Source organism: Strigops habroptila, chromosome 4 (genome assembly GCF_004027225.2).
Source record: "Strigops habroptila isolate Jane chromosome 4, bStrHab1.2.pri, whole genome shotgun sequence".
Lineage (NCBI taxonomy): Eukaryota > Metazoa > Chordata > Aves > Psittaciformes > Psittacidae > Strigops > Strigops habroptila.
The window spans coordinates 110,778-129,198 of NC_046358.1; the positions used below are offsets into that span (position 1 = coordinate 110,778).

The 18,421-nt window shown below is 68.6% G+C and overlaps 2 protein-coding genes across 2 annotated transcripts; one reads left to right on the forward strand and one right to left on the reverse strand.

Annotated features, from left to right (window-relative positions):
• Positions 1-536: 536 nt before the first annotated feature.
• ZDHHC5 (zinc finger DHHC-type palmitoyltransferase 5) lies at positions 537-18,214 on the reverse strand. Its single transcript, XM_030483931.1, has 12 exons — positions 18,123-18,214; positions 12,843-14,029; positions 5,613-5,734; positions 5,120-5,277; positions 4,864-5,036; positions 4,673-4,775; positions 4,488-4,579; positions 4,278-4,410; positions 3,758-3,881; positions 2,948-3,060; positions 1,982-2,829; positions 537-1,587 (listed from the first exon to the last, which is right to left on the reverse strand). The coding sequence occupies exons 2-12, from the start codon at positions 12,944-12,946 to the stop codon at positions 1,422-1,424; spliced, it is 2,136 nt and encodes a 711-aa protein (XP_030339791.1). The 5' UTR covers positions 12,947-14,029; positions 18,123-18,214; the 3' UTR covers positions 537-1,421.
• On the forward strand, positions 13,134-18,117 carry LOC115607684 (basic proline-rich protein-like). The gene is made up of 4 exons (XM_030485246.1): positions 13,134-13,408; positions 13,694-13,854; positions 16,320-17,471; positions 17,588-18,117. Exons 1-4 carry the CDS (start codon positions 13,134-13,136, stop codon positions 18,115-18,117), a joined length of 2,118 nt encoding a protein of 705 aa, XP_030341106.1.
• Positions 18,215-18,421: the final 207 nt, after the last annotated feature.

Consider the following 18,421-nt stretch of genomic DNA (forward strand, 5'->3'; position numbering starts at 1 on the left):
CCAGGGGCCGCGTGGGATCGGCGCTGCCCCAGCACGAGGGTCGGGGCCGAGCCCCTGCCCCAGCTCTGAGCCCGTCTCCTGCTGAAGCAGGGGCGAGGGGGGCTCCTGCCTTGGCTATGGCAGCTGCTCTGCACTGGGGGGGCTCTGTGCCCCCTGCCCCTCGCTGCCCAGGCCGGGGAGGGCCGGAGTGACCCCGGAGCAGCACCACGTGTGTTCCCATGTGGAAGCAGTCGCTGGCGGAGCAGCCGCTGCCGCGGGCACCGGGAGCTCCAGCAGCAGCCGCAGAGCGATGCCAAAGTCCTCCTGTCCCCAGCGCCCTGTGCAGGACCCTGAACCTCACCCGCTCCTGCAACACCTTCCCTGGAGCCGCTCCCCTCGCCCTGGGAACACTCCCCTGCTGCGGGGGGGGCTGCCCAAAAGCAGCCCGAGGCGGGGCCGGGCTCGGCTCTGTGGGGGCCCCGCACGGGGAGGGGGACGCTGAGACCCCGCGGGACGGGCCCCTCGAGGGATGCTGAACAAAGCACACGCTCGGCTGCCTCATTAAATAGCCTTTTATTCCTCCTTTTTAAAATGGGTGATCAATAAAAACCAATGGCCTGGCCCCGCGTGGCCACGGGGCAGGTATTGCGGCGAGGAGTCACGTAGTGCCTCGAGTGTGCGGCCCCGGCGCGGGGGGGGGGGAGCGCGGGCTCCTTGGCTGCGGGTGGTTTTTGGCATGTGATGAGGAAATATTGCTTCAGGGGATGCCCCCGGCAGAAACAAACCCGCGAGTGACAGCGAGAGACCCGCCAGCCCCACGGCACAGCGCAGCCCCACGGCACGGCGCAGCCCCACGGCACTGCGCAGCCCCAGGCACACGAACCCGGGCACACAGAGCAGCAGCTGTGGGGGGGTCTGCCCAGGGGCCGGGGCCGCCCCTCGGCCCTTCCTCCTCCTCAGAGCCCCGGGGCTGGCGCTTCACTGGCGAAGAGCCGGGGAGGAGCGCGTCCAAGTGTCCGCGGCTGGAAGCACCCGCGGCTCCGGCTCCAGCCACCGGCCCAGGAGGCGGCCCCAGCCCCACATCCCTGCTCCGGGGCCGGGGCCCTGCACAGGGAATGGGTCGTTTCTTCCTCTCTCTGGGTAAGATAATATAGTTTCTGCTTCTTTTTTGAATATTTATATTTATAGATATAGATATTTCTATGTACACACACCCGGAAACTCAGAAAGAGAAAAAAAATAGAATCCGTAACAATAATCATAAAAAAAAGTGTTCTGCTTTAAAAACCGCGGCGCGAGGCCATTGCACGAGCCCCGGCGGCGGCCCCGGGGCCCGCGGGGGGCAGGAGGACCAGCGGGACCGGTGCCCCCGGTGCCTGCAGTGTCCGGGCGCGGGACGAGCCCCGATGCCCGCGGGACGGGACGGGCTGAGCGGCGCCGGCTCATACCGAGATCTCGTAGGTGGTGCCCCCCACGCCGGAGACCTTCTTGACGCCTCCCCGCGTGGGGCTGCTGAGCGGCACCGGCCCCGTGCCCGCGGGCACCGGGCCCAGGCTCTTGGGCTGCCCGTTGGACTTGCTGTGGGCTCCTCTCATCTGCACCTCGTCCCTGCGGTGGGAGGACAGGGGGACATGGGGTGAGGAAGAGGAGGGAGCAGGGCACCACAGCGGGGGAGGGAGGAAGGGCAGGGCTGTGTCACCCTGGGGGGGTCCCAGCACCCAGCACAGGCACGGCCCTGCCCGGGCACCTCCAGCACCCCAACACCTCTCCAGCTCCCTGAGAGGCCGGGGGGGGGGTCCCGGGGGGAGGAGGAGAGTTCCCTCCACTCCCCAGGCCACGTGCGGCATCACTCCCCAGAGAGGGGCATGTCACTGCCCCGGATGCTGGCGCAGCGGGAGGAGGATGCGGGGGACACGCCAGGCGGGGGGGCAGGTGTGGTGGCCCCCGCTTCCCCCCAGGGCAAGGGTCCCGCTGAGCGCTGCGTGCACGACCCGGTACTCACTTGGGTGGCAGCAGGGGCTGCAAGGCCACCTCCTCCGCCTCGGGGACGCCGGCCTGAGGGGCTGGTTTTTGGCTGCTGTAGGACACGGACTTGCCGAGGTGGGGGGCTCGGGGCTGCTCGGGGGAGCCCAGGGAGCGCGCCCGCAGCGCGCCGGGGGGCTCGGGCTTGCCGAAGCGGGGCAGGGCCGGGCGCAGGAGTGGGTTCTTGCCCAGGGGCGAGCGCTTGGAATCGTCCGAGGAGCCGCTGGAGCGCGGCGGCGACTGGACGCCCGCGGCCGCCGGCCCCGCGTCCTCCTCCCGGCCCGCGGCCGGCGGCTGCTGCAGCAGCTTCTCCCGCTCCTGGATGGAGGCCACGATGTGGCGGGACAGATTGTCATAGCGCACGGGCGAGGGCTCCCGGGGCGGCGCGGCGCCGGAGAAGCGGCCGTGCAGGTCGGTCTCTCGCTGCTGCGCGATGCGAGCCGACAGGAAGGGCGACGTGTACCCCACCGGCGCCTCCGGCTCCGGGCCCGCCTGCACCGACTCGAAGTCGGGGCTGTCGGAGGGCGTGAGGAGGCTGTCGTACGAGAGGCTGCCGTTGCGCGTCTGGTTCACCAGGCTCTTGTAGGAGGTGGAGGTGGTGCCCTCGGAGCGGATGGACTGGAGGTGGCCCAGCTCGAAGCCCGTGCCCTGCGCCGACTTGAGGCTGGAGGAGCGGGAGCCGCTGGAGAGCGGGTCGAAGTGGAAGCTCTTGCTGAAGGTGGGTGAGCGGAAGCTCTCGGGCTCCAGGCTGGGCTCTGAGCGGTAGCTGGGCTTGTGGCCACTCTCGCCGATGGAGTTGGGCTCCTTCAGGCTGTTCACTCGGCTCAGCTGCGGGGCGCAGATGCAGCCGTCACCACACAGGGGCCCCCGCAGAGCTCCCAGCGCCCGCCCTGAGCCCCCCAACCCGGAGCGTGGTGGCAGCCCCAGGGTCCGGGTCCCCTCTTACCTTGGCGCTGGTGGAGTGGGGCAAGGCCGCCGAGCTGCTGCTGCTGCTGTAGCCGGGCCGGTACTTGTACATGGTGGGGGTCGGGGGGCTGTCCTTGCCTAGCAGGCTGCTGTCTGCAGGAGGGGCAAGAGGAGGACGCTCAGGCACGCGTGGCCCCTGGGGAGCACGTGTGGAGCCTCCCCTCCCTTCCCGAGAACCGGCTCTGAGCCTGGGGCACACAGACCGGGGTGGAAGCGGAGGAGGGACGGGCTGGAGGAGAGGGGCACCGGGGCGGGAGGAACAGAGTGGGATGGAAAACGTGTCCCCACAAGAAGGGGTTTGGGGCTGGCACCTCGCCACGGGCTGGGTGACCCCCGCGGCCCCGTGGGTACCTGGGCTGGTTGCCCCATTGGCCACGTGCCACAGCCCTTCTCCGGGCAGCGGGGCCGGACGGGGACAGGGAGAGCTGCGGGAAGCGGCTGCTCCCGAGCTCTGCCCTCGACATCCCACCTCTCACCAACCCTCGCAGCAGCAGCGGGGGGTCACCGGGAGTCACAGGCTGCCGCACGCGCTCTGCCACCAAGCCAGGCCTGACACTCCTGCGCCTCCTCCATCCCGGCGATGCTGCGGCCGTTCACATCCCGCAGCTTCTCCAAGCACAAGGGGCCACATCCAGCAGCCCGGGAACGCGGGCATGTCCTACCCCACAGCGCGGCGGCGCTTCGGGTCTGCCCTGCAGCCTGGTCCACCTACGGCCCTGGCTCCTGCTCTGCCTGGCGCAGCCCCGGGCTCCCTCCCAGGAGCTGCCCGGGACCCTGACACCTTCCTTACCCTCGGTGGTGGCCAGGGTTAAGTGTGTCCTCAGGCCCGTGTAGCGGCTGAGGTCTGGCTTAGGGGGGGGTGGCGGCTCGGCGTCGGCAGACTGGCTCTCGGTCACCTCCAGGCTTCCTTTGGACTGCAGAGACAAAGCGCAGAGGGGGTCAGGGGGTGCCGAGGCCTCAGACCTCCCCTCGCAGGCAGGGAGTGAGCGGGCAGCGGCGCTACGGGGGCTCCTGCTGCCTCCGGCGCTTGGAGGTGCCTCGAGTGCTGCAAGTGCTGAGGGGAACCACCAGGGGATGCTGCTGGGGGGGACAGGACGGGGAAGGGCGATGGAGGGGGCAAAGCCTCATGTGGCCGCTGCCGCATGGGCGGGACACAGCTTCCGTCCCGTGGGGACACAGACCAGGACGACACGGAGGAGGACGGGGACGTGACAAGGCTCACTCGGTTCTTTACTCACGGATGCAGGCTTGCACCCCTGGGCTCTGCGGAGGGCCCCAGCGCAGGGAGCGCTGCTCCCCACCCTCCTCACCTTCGTCCTTTTCAGCTCTGTTTGGATACCGTTGTCCATGATCTTGACAGTGATCTGACCGTCTGACACCCCGGGGCGCAGGAAGGGGGGTCTCACCAGCACCGTCTGCTCGGCCCTCAGCCGCCCGAGGTACCTGAGGAGCAGGGCGGGAGGAAGGTCAGGGCAGGGCTGGGGCAGGGCCGGGGCAGGGCTGTGCTGGGCTGGGCTCACCTGGGGGCTGGGGAGCTGCAGAGGACCCGGCTCACGTTCTTACAGCAACCGTTGGTGAAGGGGTTGACACCACCGCGGAACTTGCCGGTCACCTGCAGGGTGAGGAGCAGAGCACGGCGTCACCGAGGAGCAGAGCCCCGTGTGACTGAGGAACACCCCAACCCCCGCACCCCCCGCAGCCGTACCTGCTCGTTGGTGGTGCGGCCCCTCGCCACGAGCACCACGTGGAAGCCGGTCAGGCCAGCAACGGGAATGAAGAAGAGTCCGGCCACGCACATCACCACCATCCTGGAGCGGGCAGCTAAGGAAGAGCCACAGCGCCGAGCCCAGCGCGCCCCCAGCCCCCCCGCACCCTCCCGCAGCCCGCAGAGGATACGTGACGGCCATGCGGACGCCGGAGAGCTCCTCCACCTGGTAGAGCACGTAGAGCAGCCCGAAGCCGAACACCCCCATGATGTGCGTGGTGAGCGACAGCAGGAACAGGAAGAAGTAGCGGTAATTGCGCCGCCCGATGCAGTTGTTGACCCAGGGGCAGTGATGGTCGAACTCCTGTGGCGGGAGGAGGCGGCGGCAGGTGAGGGCCGGGCTCCGGGCCCCGGCACAGCCCGCGGCAGGGCCCGGCGGCTCCTCACCTCCACGCAGTTGTCGCAGACGCTGCAGTGGGAGCAGCGCGGCGGGCGGTAGAAGCGGCAGGTCGCGCACCACTTCATGCGCACCTGGATGCCCTTGATCTCCACCGTCTTATAGAGCGGGGCGCGGAAGTCGTCCTCCTTGTCCTCGTCCTCCTCGGCTGAGGGCAGCGGCAGCGCAGCCACGCGTCAGGGCGCGGGGCGACGCCAGGCACCGGCAGCAGCCAGGGACCCCCGACACAGCCACAGGTGAGGGCTCCCCCAGCCCTGCCCCAAAACCACGACGCCCCCTGAGCCCCAGGCACCTGGTGCCAGGATTTACACTGCTTCTGCCATCCCGTCCTACAGGCTGGTGCTGAACCCAGCGTCAGCACCCAGGCAGGGCACGGAGGGCTTTCCTCGAGCCCTCTGGGGGCAGGTACTGCTCCTTCCCTCGGAGGGAGGGCGGGAGGAGGTAGCTCTACCCCAGACACTGCCCCAGTGGAGCCAGACTCACCTCGTGGGAATATGCCAGGGTCCATGAAGGTGGCCATGCTGAAGTTGGCCAGCACAAAGAGGAAGACGACAGCATTGTAGATGGGAATGACTGGGGACACGTACAGGCTGAGCCCTGGGCACCTGCGGGCACAGAAGCAGTGAGACACCCAGGCCCTGTCCCATGGGGCACTCCCCACATCATCACCCTCTGGGCCCCACAGCCGTCCCTGTGAGCCATTCCTGCTGTGGCCTGGAAAGCCCTGTTCCCCTCTCCTGGTCCGTGTTCCCAGGCTCCCTCCCAGGCAGACACCTGTGGAGGTTCCCTGCAACCAACTGCCATCAACACAACAGGCTGAGAGCTGGGCTGGGGCAGCCTGGAGAAGAGAAGGCTCCTGAAGGGGAGACCTTAGAGCAGCTCCAGGGCCTAAAGGGGCTCCAGGAAACCTGGAGAGGGGCTTTGGACAAGGGCCTGGAGGGACAGGCCAAGGGGAACGGCTTTAACCTGCCAGAGGGGAGACTGAGATGAGCTCTGAGGCAGAAGCTCTTCCCTGTGAGGGTGCTGAGGCGCTGGCACAGGGTGCCCAGAGAAGCTGTGGCTGCCCCATCCCTGGCAGTGTTCAAGGCCAGGTTGGACACAGGGGCTTGGAGCAACCTGCTCTAGTGGAAGTTGTCCCTGCCCGTGGCAGGGGGTTGGGACTGGATGGGCTTTGAGGTCCCTTCAACCCAAACCAGGCTGGGATTCTGTGAACTCTTCCCTTTGCTCTCACCCGGTGCCCTCCACTCCTAAGCCGGGGCTGCACCCAGGCCCCCCTGACCCAGGGAGTGCTGAGCCCCCGATTCAGCCCCATGCGCGGGAGCACCCTGGGGCTGCGGGAAGGGCTCTGCTCAATCACCGGGCGCGAAGCCCCCGCTCACCCCGTGCGCCGCGGCCGCGGGCCCCGGGAGCAGCGAGGGAATCGCCGGCGTAATGCCCTAAGCTGCTTTGAGCCTAATCCCGCAGATCTGGGGCAGCATCTGTCCCGGCCCCCGCGGGGCGGGCGCAGACGGGCTCAGGCAGCGGGAGCGGAGAGCGGCAGCGCGGGGGGTGACAGATGGTGCCAGCGCTGCCATCCCCCAGCCCCGGCAGGCAGAGGTGAAGGGGCAGGCGCTGGCCCCGGCCCCTCCTGCACCAACACCCGCTGGGCTGGGGGACGGGTCCCACCACCGCTGAGGCAGCCCCTGCCCTTGCCACAGCAGCCCTGGGAGCCCTGGTAAGGCTCCAGCTGGGAAGGAACCCTTGTTCCAGGGCTCTGCCCCCAGTTCAGCCCAGTTCAGGGCTGGCAGGGCACTGAGCGAGGGCAGAGGGGTTCCCTCCCGCACATGAGGGGACAGGGATGGTGCTGGGCCAAGGGCTGCCTCTGGGCAAGTGTCAAACAGGAGGTAAGACAGGTCTGGGAGGAGGAGCAGCACTTACCATCCTGGCACCAGGGGCAGGGGCAGCACTCACTGCCCTGGCACCAGGGGCAGCACCAGCGGCAGGGGCAGCACCAGGGGCAGCACTCACTGCCCTGGCACCAGGGGCAGCACCAGGGGCAGGGGCAGCACCAGGAGCAGCACTCACCGCCCTGGCACCAGGGGCAGCACCAGGGGCAGGGGCAGCACCAGGAGCAGCACTCACCGCCCTGGCACCAGGGGCAGCACCAGGAGCAGCACTCACCGCCCTGGCACCAGGGGCAGCACCAGGAGCAGCACTCACTGCCCTGGCACCTCCCTGGCAGCAGAGCAGGGCGAGGCGCGCCGGGCACACCCGGGCACCAGGCACAGCTCCATGTCCCGGCCCACCCCTGCAGCCGGGAAGCAGCAGCAGGACCTGCCCACCAAGGCCAAGGCAGCGCCTGTCCAGGGCACGAGCAGGGCGGGGGGACAAACCCCTCGACTCAGCAGAAGCGCAGCAGGACCCGGCCCCGCCAGGGCAGCGCCTCCAACCCGCCGTGCCCAGCCCTCTCCCGCACCCATCCCCGCTGCTCTGCGCTGCTCAGGACCCCCAGCGCTGCGCTGGCACCTCCTGGGGCTGCGCTCCCACCTCCGCCCATGTGGGATGGGTCTGGGACAGCCTCTCCCGGGGCCAGGAGCGGCGCCGTCACAACCGGCCCCACGTCTCCTCCCGCAGGTCCCCGCAGCAAGCTGGGACGGGCTGGGAAGGGGGAACCATCTCCAACCTGTGCCCCGGACCCCTCGGGAGCCGCGCTGGAGCGGGACAGGACGCGCAGGACCCGGCAAAGCCAAGCGCTGAGCAGGGGAAGCACGTGCTGACCACAGCCAGCCCGGCACAAGCGGGTGGGTGGGACGAGCCCCGTTCCTGGGAAGGGGCTGGGGACGCCGGCTCAGTGCTCTGGCTCCGGCACGGCTCCCTGTCCTGTGGCAGCTCCAGTGCCTAAAGGGGTACAAGAAACCTGGAGAGCGGCTTTGGACAAGGGTCTGTAGGGACATTCTAGGATTCTATGATGCTTTAGCCCCATCTCTCTCCATCACCGCTGCTGTCCTGGTCTTTGAGGGACCCAACAGGGCTGCTCTCCACCCTCATGGCACCACAGCCCTTTTGGAAGGGTGTCTCGGCTCTGCTGCCTTGGGAACTGGACATAGACAGTGCTAAAGGGGAGGTGGCCACTCACAGCGCCCCTGCGCCCCGAGGCAGGGCAGAGCCAAGCACCCAGCTCCAGAGGAGCCTCCCTGGCTCCACTCCCTGCCCCGCAGCTGAGCTGAGGGTGCCAGGGGAGACACTGCTGCGGCAAGAGGGGCAGGGGCTCAGAGAGCCCCAGGGGCAGGAAACGTCCTTCCAGAAATGCCCAGCAAGGAGCTCCTGCCTCCAGGAGGAGAAACTCCTGCCCAAACCTTTGCCTGAACACGATGGAGGGGAGCCAGGAGACCCAGTGCCAGGCTCCCTGCATGGGGCAGTGCCACAGCCCTGCGTGGTGCAGTGCCAGAGCCGTGCGTGGGGCAGTGCCAGAGCCCTGCGCGGGGCAGTGCCGGGCTCCCTGCATGGGGCAGTGCCAGCGTGACCGGCCCGTCAGCGCAGGGACACCGCCAGCTCCACACACCCCAGCACAGCTTCAGGGGTGACCAATGGTGCCAGGGGGTCAAGCGAGGAGCCGTGCCTGGCCCTGGACCCCGCCAGCTCCGCGCCGGGGCTGTGTTCAGCTGCGGATGGAGGAGGGGGCTCGCTGCAGCGCGTCCACCAAGCCCGGCCTCACGAGCCGCGTTTCTCCCGAGCCAACCTGCCAGCCCGGAGGTGACGAGCACCCTTCAGAGCAGAGACCTGCTCGGGGAGCCGGCGCCCCGGGGCCGCCTCACAGCCCCTGGCCCATCAGGTCTCACCGGCTGCTCTGCATGGAGCCGGCCTGGCCCTGAACAACCCAGCTGCGTGCCAAGCCACCCCCGGTGGGACCCGATGGGCCAGGGCAAGCAGCAACCGTCCCACAGGGACATGCAGCTCACGAGGGCGGCCTCACGTTGAGCACTCCCGTGTCACAAGCACAGTGCGGGGCTCTCCTGCCTGCTGCCCTCCCACAGCCAGGACCGCACCAGCCACGGGACGGAAGCAGGATCCCAACAATCCAACGTTACTGGGACCAAACCACCGGCACCCAACACGGGGCCGTCACCCCCCCGAGATCAGCCCCACTGCTGGTGCTCAGCCATGTGGGGAGCAGAGGTGCTGCGATCCCGAGGGAATCCTGTTACCAGAGGCACGGACGTGCTCCTGCCTTTCCCTGTCCCAGATGGGAGTACGGGGCTCGGGCTCTGCACAGGAGGAGGAGGGAGGCTGCTCCTCACGCCCATCGCAGCAGCGCCCAACAGCCCCGTCCCTGGCACCACATCAGAGAACCCGAGGAGCCTCCGGCACCCTGAGTCACGGCCGGGGCCGGGACAGGCCCTCGGCCACCAGCCCTGCGCACCTGGGTCCTGCTGCCCCCCCGAGCCGCCCGGTGGCCCCTCGGCCCTGCCCGCCCCAGGGCACTTCCTGCCCCCGGGCTCCGGAGCCAGCAGGTACCAGGGGCACCACCGCGGCATCCGACCCCGGGACCCAGCTCCGTCCTTGCCCTCTCTTCCTGCGAGGCTGGGGGAGGCGGGAGCTCCCCTCCGGGACAGGAGCCGGCCCCTCAGAGCCGACAGGAGGGAAAGTCGGGCTCATTGGTTTTATGGACAGATTCACCTAATTACAGGCGCTGACACAGCCCCAAAGCCAAGCTGAGCATAGCCACGAGCAAGAGTGGAGGCAGACAGGAGGAAGAGGGCAGCTGAGGGGCAGCTCGGAGCTGTTCCCTGCTTCCAGAGGGAAGGAGAAGCTGGGCTCTGACTGCACGAGGAGCAGGGACCAGGATAGGCTGGCGGGACATAGACAAATGGACAAACTGACCCCAAAGGCCAATTTCAGTCCTAAAGCAGCCCCTGTTTGAGACCCCAGCAAGTCAGAGACTCCCACTCCCTCCAGAGGGAGGGCAGGACATGGAGTCCTAGAACAGTCTGGGCTGGAAGTGACCTCAAAGCCCATCCAGTTCCAACCCCTGCCATGGGCAGGGACACCTTCCACTAGAGCAGGTTGCTCCAAGCCCCTGTGTCCAACCTGGCCTTGAACACTGCCAGGGATGGGGCAGCCACAGCTTCTCTGGGCACCCTGTGCCAGCGCCTCAGCACCCTCACAGGGAAGAGCTTCTGCCTCAGAGCTCATCTCAGTCTCCCCTCTGGCAGGTTAAAGCCATTCCCCTTGGCCTGTCCCTCCAGGCCCTTGTCCAAAGCCCCTCTCCAGGTTTCCTGGAGCCCCTTTAGGCACTGGAGCTGCTCTAAGGTCTCCCCTTCAGGAGCCTTCTCTTCTCCAGGCTGCCCCAGCCCAGCTCTCTCAGCCTGGCTCCAGAGCAGAGCTGCTCCAGCCCTCGCAGCAGCTCCGGGGCCTCGCTCCACATCCCCTCTCCTGCTGCCTGCTCCCCTCAGCACCATCAGCCTCAGCTCGTTGCAGCCACCCCCAAGTGAATGCATCAGCTCCAGAGAGTTCCCAGCTCAGACATGCAGAGCCTGGGCCATGGGGATGGACCAAAAGGCCCCGGGCGGACCTGCTACAGGTAACACAAGTGGAGCCTGTAGAGGGCTGTGCCGACCCCGGCTGCCCTCCTCGCGACCAGACCATGGGACCTGTCCCAGAGCACAACTTCCACCCCACTTCCCAGGGCTGGAGCGTTGGGTGTGATGCTGGCAGCGAGCCCCAGCTCGGCACACGGTGAGCGCTGCGGGGTCACGGGCAGCAGAGGCTGTTTGCCTGGGAGGGAAGGGGCACGGTGACCCACAGAACACCTCCGCATGTCCCTTCATCCCACCCCAGCAGCTGGGCAGGAACTGCCCAAGGGAACTGTAACACGGGAGCAGCACAATTCCCTCCTCCCGAGTAACCCGGGCGCGGGCGCTTGGCTGCTCTGCTGCAGGTTTCATGCGATGGTTTGAAGCAGGTTAAACCACATCCACTGACCTGCAATTACAGAGACCTGCCCGGGTGCTGCTGCTCCCAACAAACCTGCTCCCGGCGATGCCTCGCGCTGCGCTGCTGCAGCAGCCCCTGGCCCGGCACCAACAGCCCCCAACCGGCCCCGGCAGGGGGTCAGGTATGGGCTGCCCCGCTGTGCCCCCCAAGTGCAGCGCAGGGCCAGCGCCCCCCCGCGCCCCAGGGCAGCGGGAGCTCGGGCTGGAGCCGGCAGCACCGGGGCCCATGGGGCTCCGCTCTGAGCGACACCAGCAGCTGCCCCCGTCCCGCGGGGGGACTCAAACCCGCCCTGCCCTTTAGGCCTCAGATTACCCGTTTATTGCCCAGTTGTTGCCAGGCCGGAGCCGGTGACCTGCCAGCCGCCTGCAGCTCCGGCACAGGCACCCCCTGCGCCCCACCAGCACCCTGCGAGGGGGCTGCGGCTGCCCCTCTGCAGTGCTGGGACAGGAGGGATGGGGAGGTGACGGAGGGATGCTCAAGAGGCAGAGCCGAGCCACGGGCAGCGGGCTGCTGGAGGGAGCTCAGCAGGCGCCTCTGCCTCCTCCTCCCCTGGCCGGGGCAGGAGCTGCTGCACCCCAGACCTCCCAACTGCCCAACAACCCCTTCACACAGAGCCACCTCCGTGGTGTAAGCACAAAGAGACACCTCTGAGCCACAGAGCAATGTGCTGGCCCCCACGACACCCCCTCAGACCCCACCCCAGGAACACGCTTGCAGGGCTGGCAGGCAGTCCCGCCTGCTGCGCCCCGGCACAATGGCTCAGCGCCGGTGCAGCCCTGCAGCCTCCCCGCTGCTGCCACCCCAGAACCAGTGTGCCACAGCCCGCTGTGCCCCGCCGGCGTCACTGAGCCATTTGTCATCCAGGAAGGGAAAGCGTGAACGTGAGCAGCAGCCTGAGCCCGTTCCCAGCCCAGGGAGATCCCTACAGCACAGTCCAGCCCCCTCCAGCAACCGGAACCATTTCACATCCCAGCTCCAAGGCCCCAGCGGCCACCCTCAGGCCCCCTGCACTGATACCAGACCCCCGCTTCCCCGGGGCCAGGCTGGCGGCAGCGGGGGCCAGGCAGGGGTCACAGAACTGCTCCTTCAGCTTCCATTTGTGGCTCATGCATCAGTTACGAAAGTCTATAAATAACAGGGACCCGGCCTGGCCTGGCAGAGCCCCCGGCTCCAGAGGGAGCAGCATTGCTGCCGGTACCACCGGTAGGTAATCCCCAGCCTGGCTGATGTGTGAGAGCTGCCACTGAGCCCTGTGCTGTGCAAAACCCAGCACAGCACTGTACAGCACCACGCTGCACAGCACAGCACCGCTCTGCACAGCGCGGCACAGCACGGCACAGCACCGCTCAGCACCACACTGCACAGCGCAGCACAGCACAACACTGCGCTGCACAGCACTGCACGGCACTGCACAGCACTGCACAGCACAGCGCTGCACAGCACGGCACAGCACAGCACTGCACAGCGCTGCACAGCACGGCACAGCACAGCACAGCACAGCGCTGCACAGCACGGCACAGGAGCAGCTGCCGGGAGCCAAGCCGAGGGGCTGGATCCACCGTGCGCCGCTTCCTCTGCCTCACCCCACCGGAAAGCCGAGGGACACGGGCCCAGCTGAGGCTGAACTGCTCCGTCACCCACCCTCCAGCGCCCAGAGCACAACAGCCCCTCCAGCCTCCGCCCCCCAACCCCGGATCTCCCCTCGTCTCCCTCGCTCCCGGGCCGCGCACTGGGACTCACGTGAAGGCAAAGAAGAGGGTGGTGGCTCCCACTAGGAAGATGGCAGCAGCCGAGACCGGGACGTATTTGCTGGGTTTGAATCTCTTTCCAGAAGCTGCTGGCATGGTGGAGCTGTGGTGGGGGGTCCGCCCCGCAGCATAGCCCAGGCCCCGTGGGTCAGCGCCAGGCGAGAAGGGCAGGGGGACGGGGCAGACCGGCCCCCAGCCCCCGCGTGCTCCCAGCGGAGCGTGGCCGGAGCAGCCCGGAGAGCCCCGGCGGCCCCGGGACACGAGGCTGGGCAGGAGCCCCGCTATGCTCTGCCCCGCGGGGGCTCACGGGCGCAGCGCAGGGGGGTTACAACCATTAAAAACGGGGGCTGGAGCCCTGGATGTGGGTTCAGAGCAGCCACTGGGGCAGGAACCGAGTCCTCGGGAGCGTCCCTCAGTCCGGCAGCAGCCTGGGAAGAGCAGGTCCTCAGTGCCCCGGGCAGCAGCCGGGCTCCGCGGGGAACGGACTCCTCCGGTGCTCGGGGCCGAGGAGCACCTTCCAGCAGCGGCGCTGGGCGGGAGCGAGCCCCGGGAAGCTCCGTGCGGAGCAGCCGAGCCCCAAGGAAGCCACTTCTCCTTTTTAATCCGTGCTGAGCCGCCGCGGCCGCGCGGGGGGGTCCTGGCTGCCCCCCTCGGCGCGCTCCCGGGGGCTCCCCCTGGTCCCCCCGCCGTGCCCGTTTAATTTTCCTTCTTTGTGCCTTGGCCGCGGAGCCGGGACCAGCTGGCGCGAGGCTGAGCTCTAAATCCTGCCCTGGCGAGGGGGGCCGCGCCGCGGAGCCCGCGCTCTGTCCTCGTTCTACTCGCTCCTTTCTCCGGACCCCCCAGGCCTCTCCGTGGGCTCAGCGTCCGCTCGGTGCTCGGGGATCCACAGGAACCTCATGAAATCCTTTCTGCAGCCACCATCTCCGAGCAGCACGGGGCAGGCCAGCGGCAGATCTGCAGCGGAGCTTGCAAGGAGCTTTCACCACCCCAGAAGACAACTGCTGGTGAGGATGGTGCTGGATACGTCTGTCTCGCCCATGGGCCGGGTGGGTCTCAGTTTGTTCCAAACTGCTCCATGTTTTCCTCCTCTTTTTTCACTAAAATTTTTCATTAATCCATTCGTCTTCTAAAAAACCGACATAAAATCACTAAACATGGACATCCGGCGCCACAGCTCACCTGGAACAGAGACGGGGCACAGTTAACCGGAGCAGAGACAGAGCCACGTCACACTGCTCCCCGGGGAGCAGGAGCTGCCCCGGGCGCACGGGGCCAGCTGGAGGTTCAAAGCCCATGAGCTGGTGCCCGTCAGCCCCGGGCCTCGCCCCGTCCCCGCCGCCCCGTCCCGCATGGGCAGAGCCGGAGCAGCGGCCGCGGCGGCTGTGATCAGCCCCGAGCCCGGCCCAGCCCTTCCCAGCCCCACAGCTCCGGCACCCAGCCCTGCCCAGGACACTGCAGCCTCTTGCCCAACACCTTCTGCAGTCACAGCTCGAGTCCAACGCTGGAGAACGCCCAGCCCCTGGGGTGAAGGGGCTCAGCAGCAGCGTGAGGGTGGGGACAGCCAGGAGCCCCATCTCCTTCCCCCGGGGGGGCCACGGAAACACAGGTCCCTGGGCCGGAGGAGGCACTCATCGCTCCGGAGCAAGCAGAGCTGGGCTCCCGCTGCGCAGCCCCAACTGCGTGAGGGTGCTGGTGGGAAGGTGCCGCCTTGGCTGCTCATGAGGATGCAGGAGGGAGCTCCACAGAATTCCAGCAAACCAAACCCTCTGGTTTGGAGTGGGAGGCACCAGACACTGGGAGCCCACAGCAGCGGGGGGGGACAGACACGGCTCACGCTGCACTGAAGTGGTTTGAGAGGGTTGTGACCCCTTCTCCAGGCCGCTGCCTCCCCTCACCCTGCAGAGCCCTGAGCGCTCCCGTGCTTCCTCCTTCCACTTCTCAACTCTTCTGCCTCCCAGCACTTCCCTCAGGGTGGACAGGAAAACACCTACTGCTGACTGAACACTCGAGAGGGCCGAGAGCCGCGGCACCAAATTAAAGGCACATTTAATGACAAGGACACATCACAACGAGATCGGTTCGGTCACAGAACAGGGCGTCAGGCACAGGCTGAGTAACGAAGCCGCTCCTGCTGTGGAACAGCTCTGCCTGCGGGAGAGCGAGCTCAACCCAACCCTCAGCTCACGCCTCAGCTCACCCCACGTTCCCCTGCGCTGGGCCGGGAGGGAACCGCTGGGCTGATGCGTGGGGGCCGGGGAGGCTCCGGCTCTCCCGGCTGCAGCACCCCCTGTGTGAAGCCACAGAGAGCCGCTGGTGGCCCCGGCAGGAGCAGCAGCTCTGCCCCACACACGACGCTGGGCTCGGGGGAGAGCCCAGCACAAACACACACACGGCAGCTGGGACAAAGCCGCGCCGCCCGGCAGGGAAGTGCTGGAGGCCGGAGCCAGCGCCGCGATTCCAGAGGCCGGTTACTCGGAAGTTCGGGGATGAGATCACTGCTAATGGCTTTAGCAGGAGCAAAGTGCTGCTCTGCTGCAGGAGAGCACCCAGCCCTCCGACAGGCTCCACCATGAGAACAGCCACACCTCGAACTCAAACAGGTACTGCCAAGCTGGAGGAGTTTCCCCCGTGACATTCCTCCTCCAAAGATCACAGAACCCCAGCCTGGTTTGTGTTGGAAGGGAGCTGAAAGCTCCTCCAGCTCCAGCCCCTGCCACGGGCAGGGACACCTTCCACTAGAGCAGGTTGCTCCAAGCCCCTGTATCCAACCTGGCCTTGAACACTGCCAGGGATGGGGCAGCGTGCCCAGACCCCTGCCGCGGGCTCAGCATCTGCCTCTTCTCTTTGGACATGGTGTTCCTCACCACGATGCCCCGTGCCCACCCCGCTGTGCAGCAGCACCAACACAACCCCCCGAGCCCCCGGATCTGTCCCCTCCTGCAACCCCGTGACCTGCCGCAGCCACCGGCACCTCCGGCCCCCTGCCCGCCTCGAGCCCTTCCTCTCTCCATCACTGTCCCCATCCACGGGGGCCCCTCACAGACCCCCTGCTGGAGGCACCCTCAGCTCATCCCATGTCCCCGCTCCTGCCTCCGACTCCTCTGGCTCTGCCGCTTCCAGCGCGGCGACTCCTCTTTCCCGGCCCCTCCGGACCTGCCCTCAGCTCAGCCCTGCTCCTTCCTGCCCCGGGCAAGCCCTGTGCCGCCGGTGACTCCCCCTTCCCTCTCCCTCGGGAATTCCACCTGGTTTTCCAATCCTAGCACCCGCTTTTCAGAGCATTTTCCCGGCTCAGAGCGCGCTGCCCCATCCCGAGGGTTTCCCTGCACTCACACCAAGGGTGCTCCCATCTCCCCTCCTCTCCATTTCTGGGGACTTCTTTTAATTACGGATTCCTTCCCCGGGGATGGCTGCAGGTGGGAATGCTGCCACCTCCCACCTCTTCCAGCCTGTCTCCTCTGCTCTGGTTAAGGCCCTGCGAGGTCCCGCTCCAGCTCCCTCTCCTTCCAGCACCTGCTGCTCCTTCCCTCCTGCCGCCCTTCCCGCCCCGCTCCCCTCGACACCTCCCACCCCCCTGGCCGGGCGCTGCCGGGGGCTCGGCCCGAGGCACCGGACCCGGAGCCCGGCTCCCCCGGCCCGGCCGGGCTGGGCAAACACGTGGAACCAGCTCCCAGCGCCCCCGCCCTCACCCCACCCGCTGCCGGGGCCTCCTCCCCGCGCTCCTGCCCCCCCGGCGGAGGCTTCGCGCCCGTCCCACCGCCGGCCTCCCCGGAGCGCGGCGCCGCCACCGCCCGGCGACAGGCCCAGCACAAACAGCTCCTGCCCCGTGAGGCACCTCCCAGACGGGGCAGGATGTGCTCTGCCTGCTCCTGCTCTCCTTTCACTGGGGCACATCCAGGATCGCTGCCGTGGTTTAAGCTCTACCTGTTCCCGCTCCGGCTCCATCAGCTACACCCGGAGCGAGGGAAGGAGCGGGTTCCAGGGGGGCTGAGCCCCAGCGCGGGGCAGCCAGTGACCGGGGACCCCGTTTCTCCCTCTGCTCCCGCGGCCGTGGCACAACCAGCTCCCACCCGCACTGAGGTTTCACACCCTAAAAGCCAGCAGAGAGCACAAGAGTGTTCTCAAACCCGCCGGCCCCCACCGAGACCCCGCTGCCCCCCAGCCTGTGCTCTGATATCAGGGGTGGAAACGGCTCCATCCAGCCCTGCTCTGCTGCAGCGGGGTCCCTGCGGCCGCAGCGAGGAGCCAAAGGAGGGTTCTGTCCCTCAGGCGCAGGAGTGCTCGAGGTGCCGGCTGCAGACAGAGGCGGAGGAGACCCTGCCCCCGAGGGGTGACCCGGTGGCACTTTGCCGTGTTCGAGCCATGAGGAGGGTGCTCGGCACCACGCACCAGGCTCCTGATCTGCGGGGAGGCTGGGACCCGGCATCGCCCCGCAGGCACGGCTGGAGGGCTGCCACCCCGGCGGCACCCGCCCGCCCTCCTCCCGCTGCTTACCCGGGATTAGCCCCGTTCTCCAGGGCGAGCAGGGCAGAACAAAGTCCCATCCACCAGGAACAACCCCAGCCCCGCGCCACTGCCACAGCGGTGACAGAACCACGGCGACCGCTGGGACCGGCCCCAGCGGGTCCCTGGAGCAGGAGCCGGGGTCTCCCACCGGCTCCCCCAGCTCCAGCCGGGGCTCACACCTCGGGAGCCCAGAGGGCAAAGCGCTGAGCTAGAGCGGGGCCGCTGCCCGCCCAGGAGGTGGCACCGGGACCGACCCCACTGAGGTGCCCCGACACAGGCTCCGGTGTGTGTGGGACCCCGACGAACGGGCAGCGCCCGGCCCCGATACCGCTCCCGCCCCGTGGGCCCCAGGGGAGCACCGGATTTACCCTCACGGGCCGGGGCTGGTCTCCCCCGGGGGACGTGACCGAAACCGGGCGGGGCGAGCCGGGATCCGCGCACCGAGACCTGGGACCGCCGAGGCGCGGCTGAACGCTCCCCCCGCCCGGCCAGACCGGGAGCGGCGCGAGACTGGCCGCGCAGAGCGGGGTTACCGGCGGCCCCGCTGCCCCGCACAAGGTCGCCGCAGCCTCCCCCGGAGCGCGGGAGCGGCGCTGACCGGGCAACGGGGCGGGTGCGGGCAGGGGCGGGCGCGGCGGGGCCAGGCTCCGGGCCCGGGGGCGCGCGGGGGGCGGCGGCGGGAGCGGGGGGGGGCGGGCCGAGGAGGGGGGGGCGGCTGCACCGGTCGCGGGGGGGGGGTCCCGGGGGGGCGCGGCCCCACGTGACTCACCGGCGGCGGGCGGGGGGGGCCGCGAGCGCGCGGCCAGAGCTCCCGGGCACGGACCACGGCCGCGCTCCGCGGCTGCGCACGACGTCACGGCCGCGCCTGACGTCAGGTCCGCGCCTGCGCGCGGCCCGCCTGTCGCGCGCGCCCCCAACACCGCCCCCCCCATTGGCAGACGCGGCGGGAACCGCCCAGGAGCGGGGGGCACCGCGCATGCGCCATAGGGGGCGCGCGAGAGCGCGCACGGGCGGGCGGGCGCGCGCGCAGGCGGCAACTCGGCGGGGAACGGCGCATGCGCGGAACGT

Coding starts and splice junctions, on each gene's coding strand:
- LOC115607684 (XM_030485246.1), top strand. CDS start 13,134: ATGCTCTGCCCCGCGGGGGCTCACGGGCGCAGCGCAGGGGGGTTACAA. Junction 13,409..13,693: donor AGCGAGCCCCGGGAAGCTCC/GTGCGGAGCAGC, acceptor CGGACCCCCCAG/GCCTCTCCGTGGGCTCAGCG. Junction 17,472..17,587: donor GCTGGGACCGGCCCCAGCGG/GTCCCTGGAGCA, acceptor CTGCCCGCCCAG/GAGGTGGCACCGGGACCGAC.
- ZDHHC5 (XM_030483931.1), bottom strand. CDS start 12,946: ATGCCAGCAGCTTCTGGAAAGAGATTCAAACCCAGCAAATACGTCCCG. Junction 4,580..4,672: donor GCCGCACCACCAACGAGCAG/GTACGGCTGCGG, acceptor CTCACCCTGCAG/GTGACCGGCAAGTTCCGCGG. Junction 3,061..3,757: donor AACCCTGGCCACCACCGAGG/GTAAGGAAGGTG, acceptor CCCCTCCTGCAG/ACAGCAGCCTGCTAGGCAAG.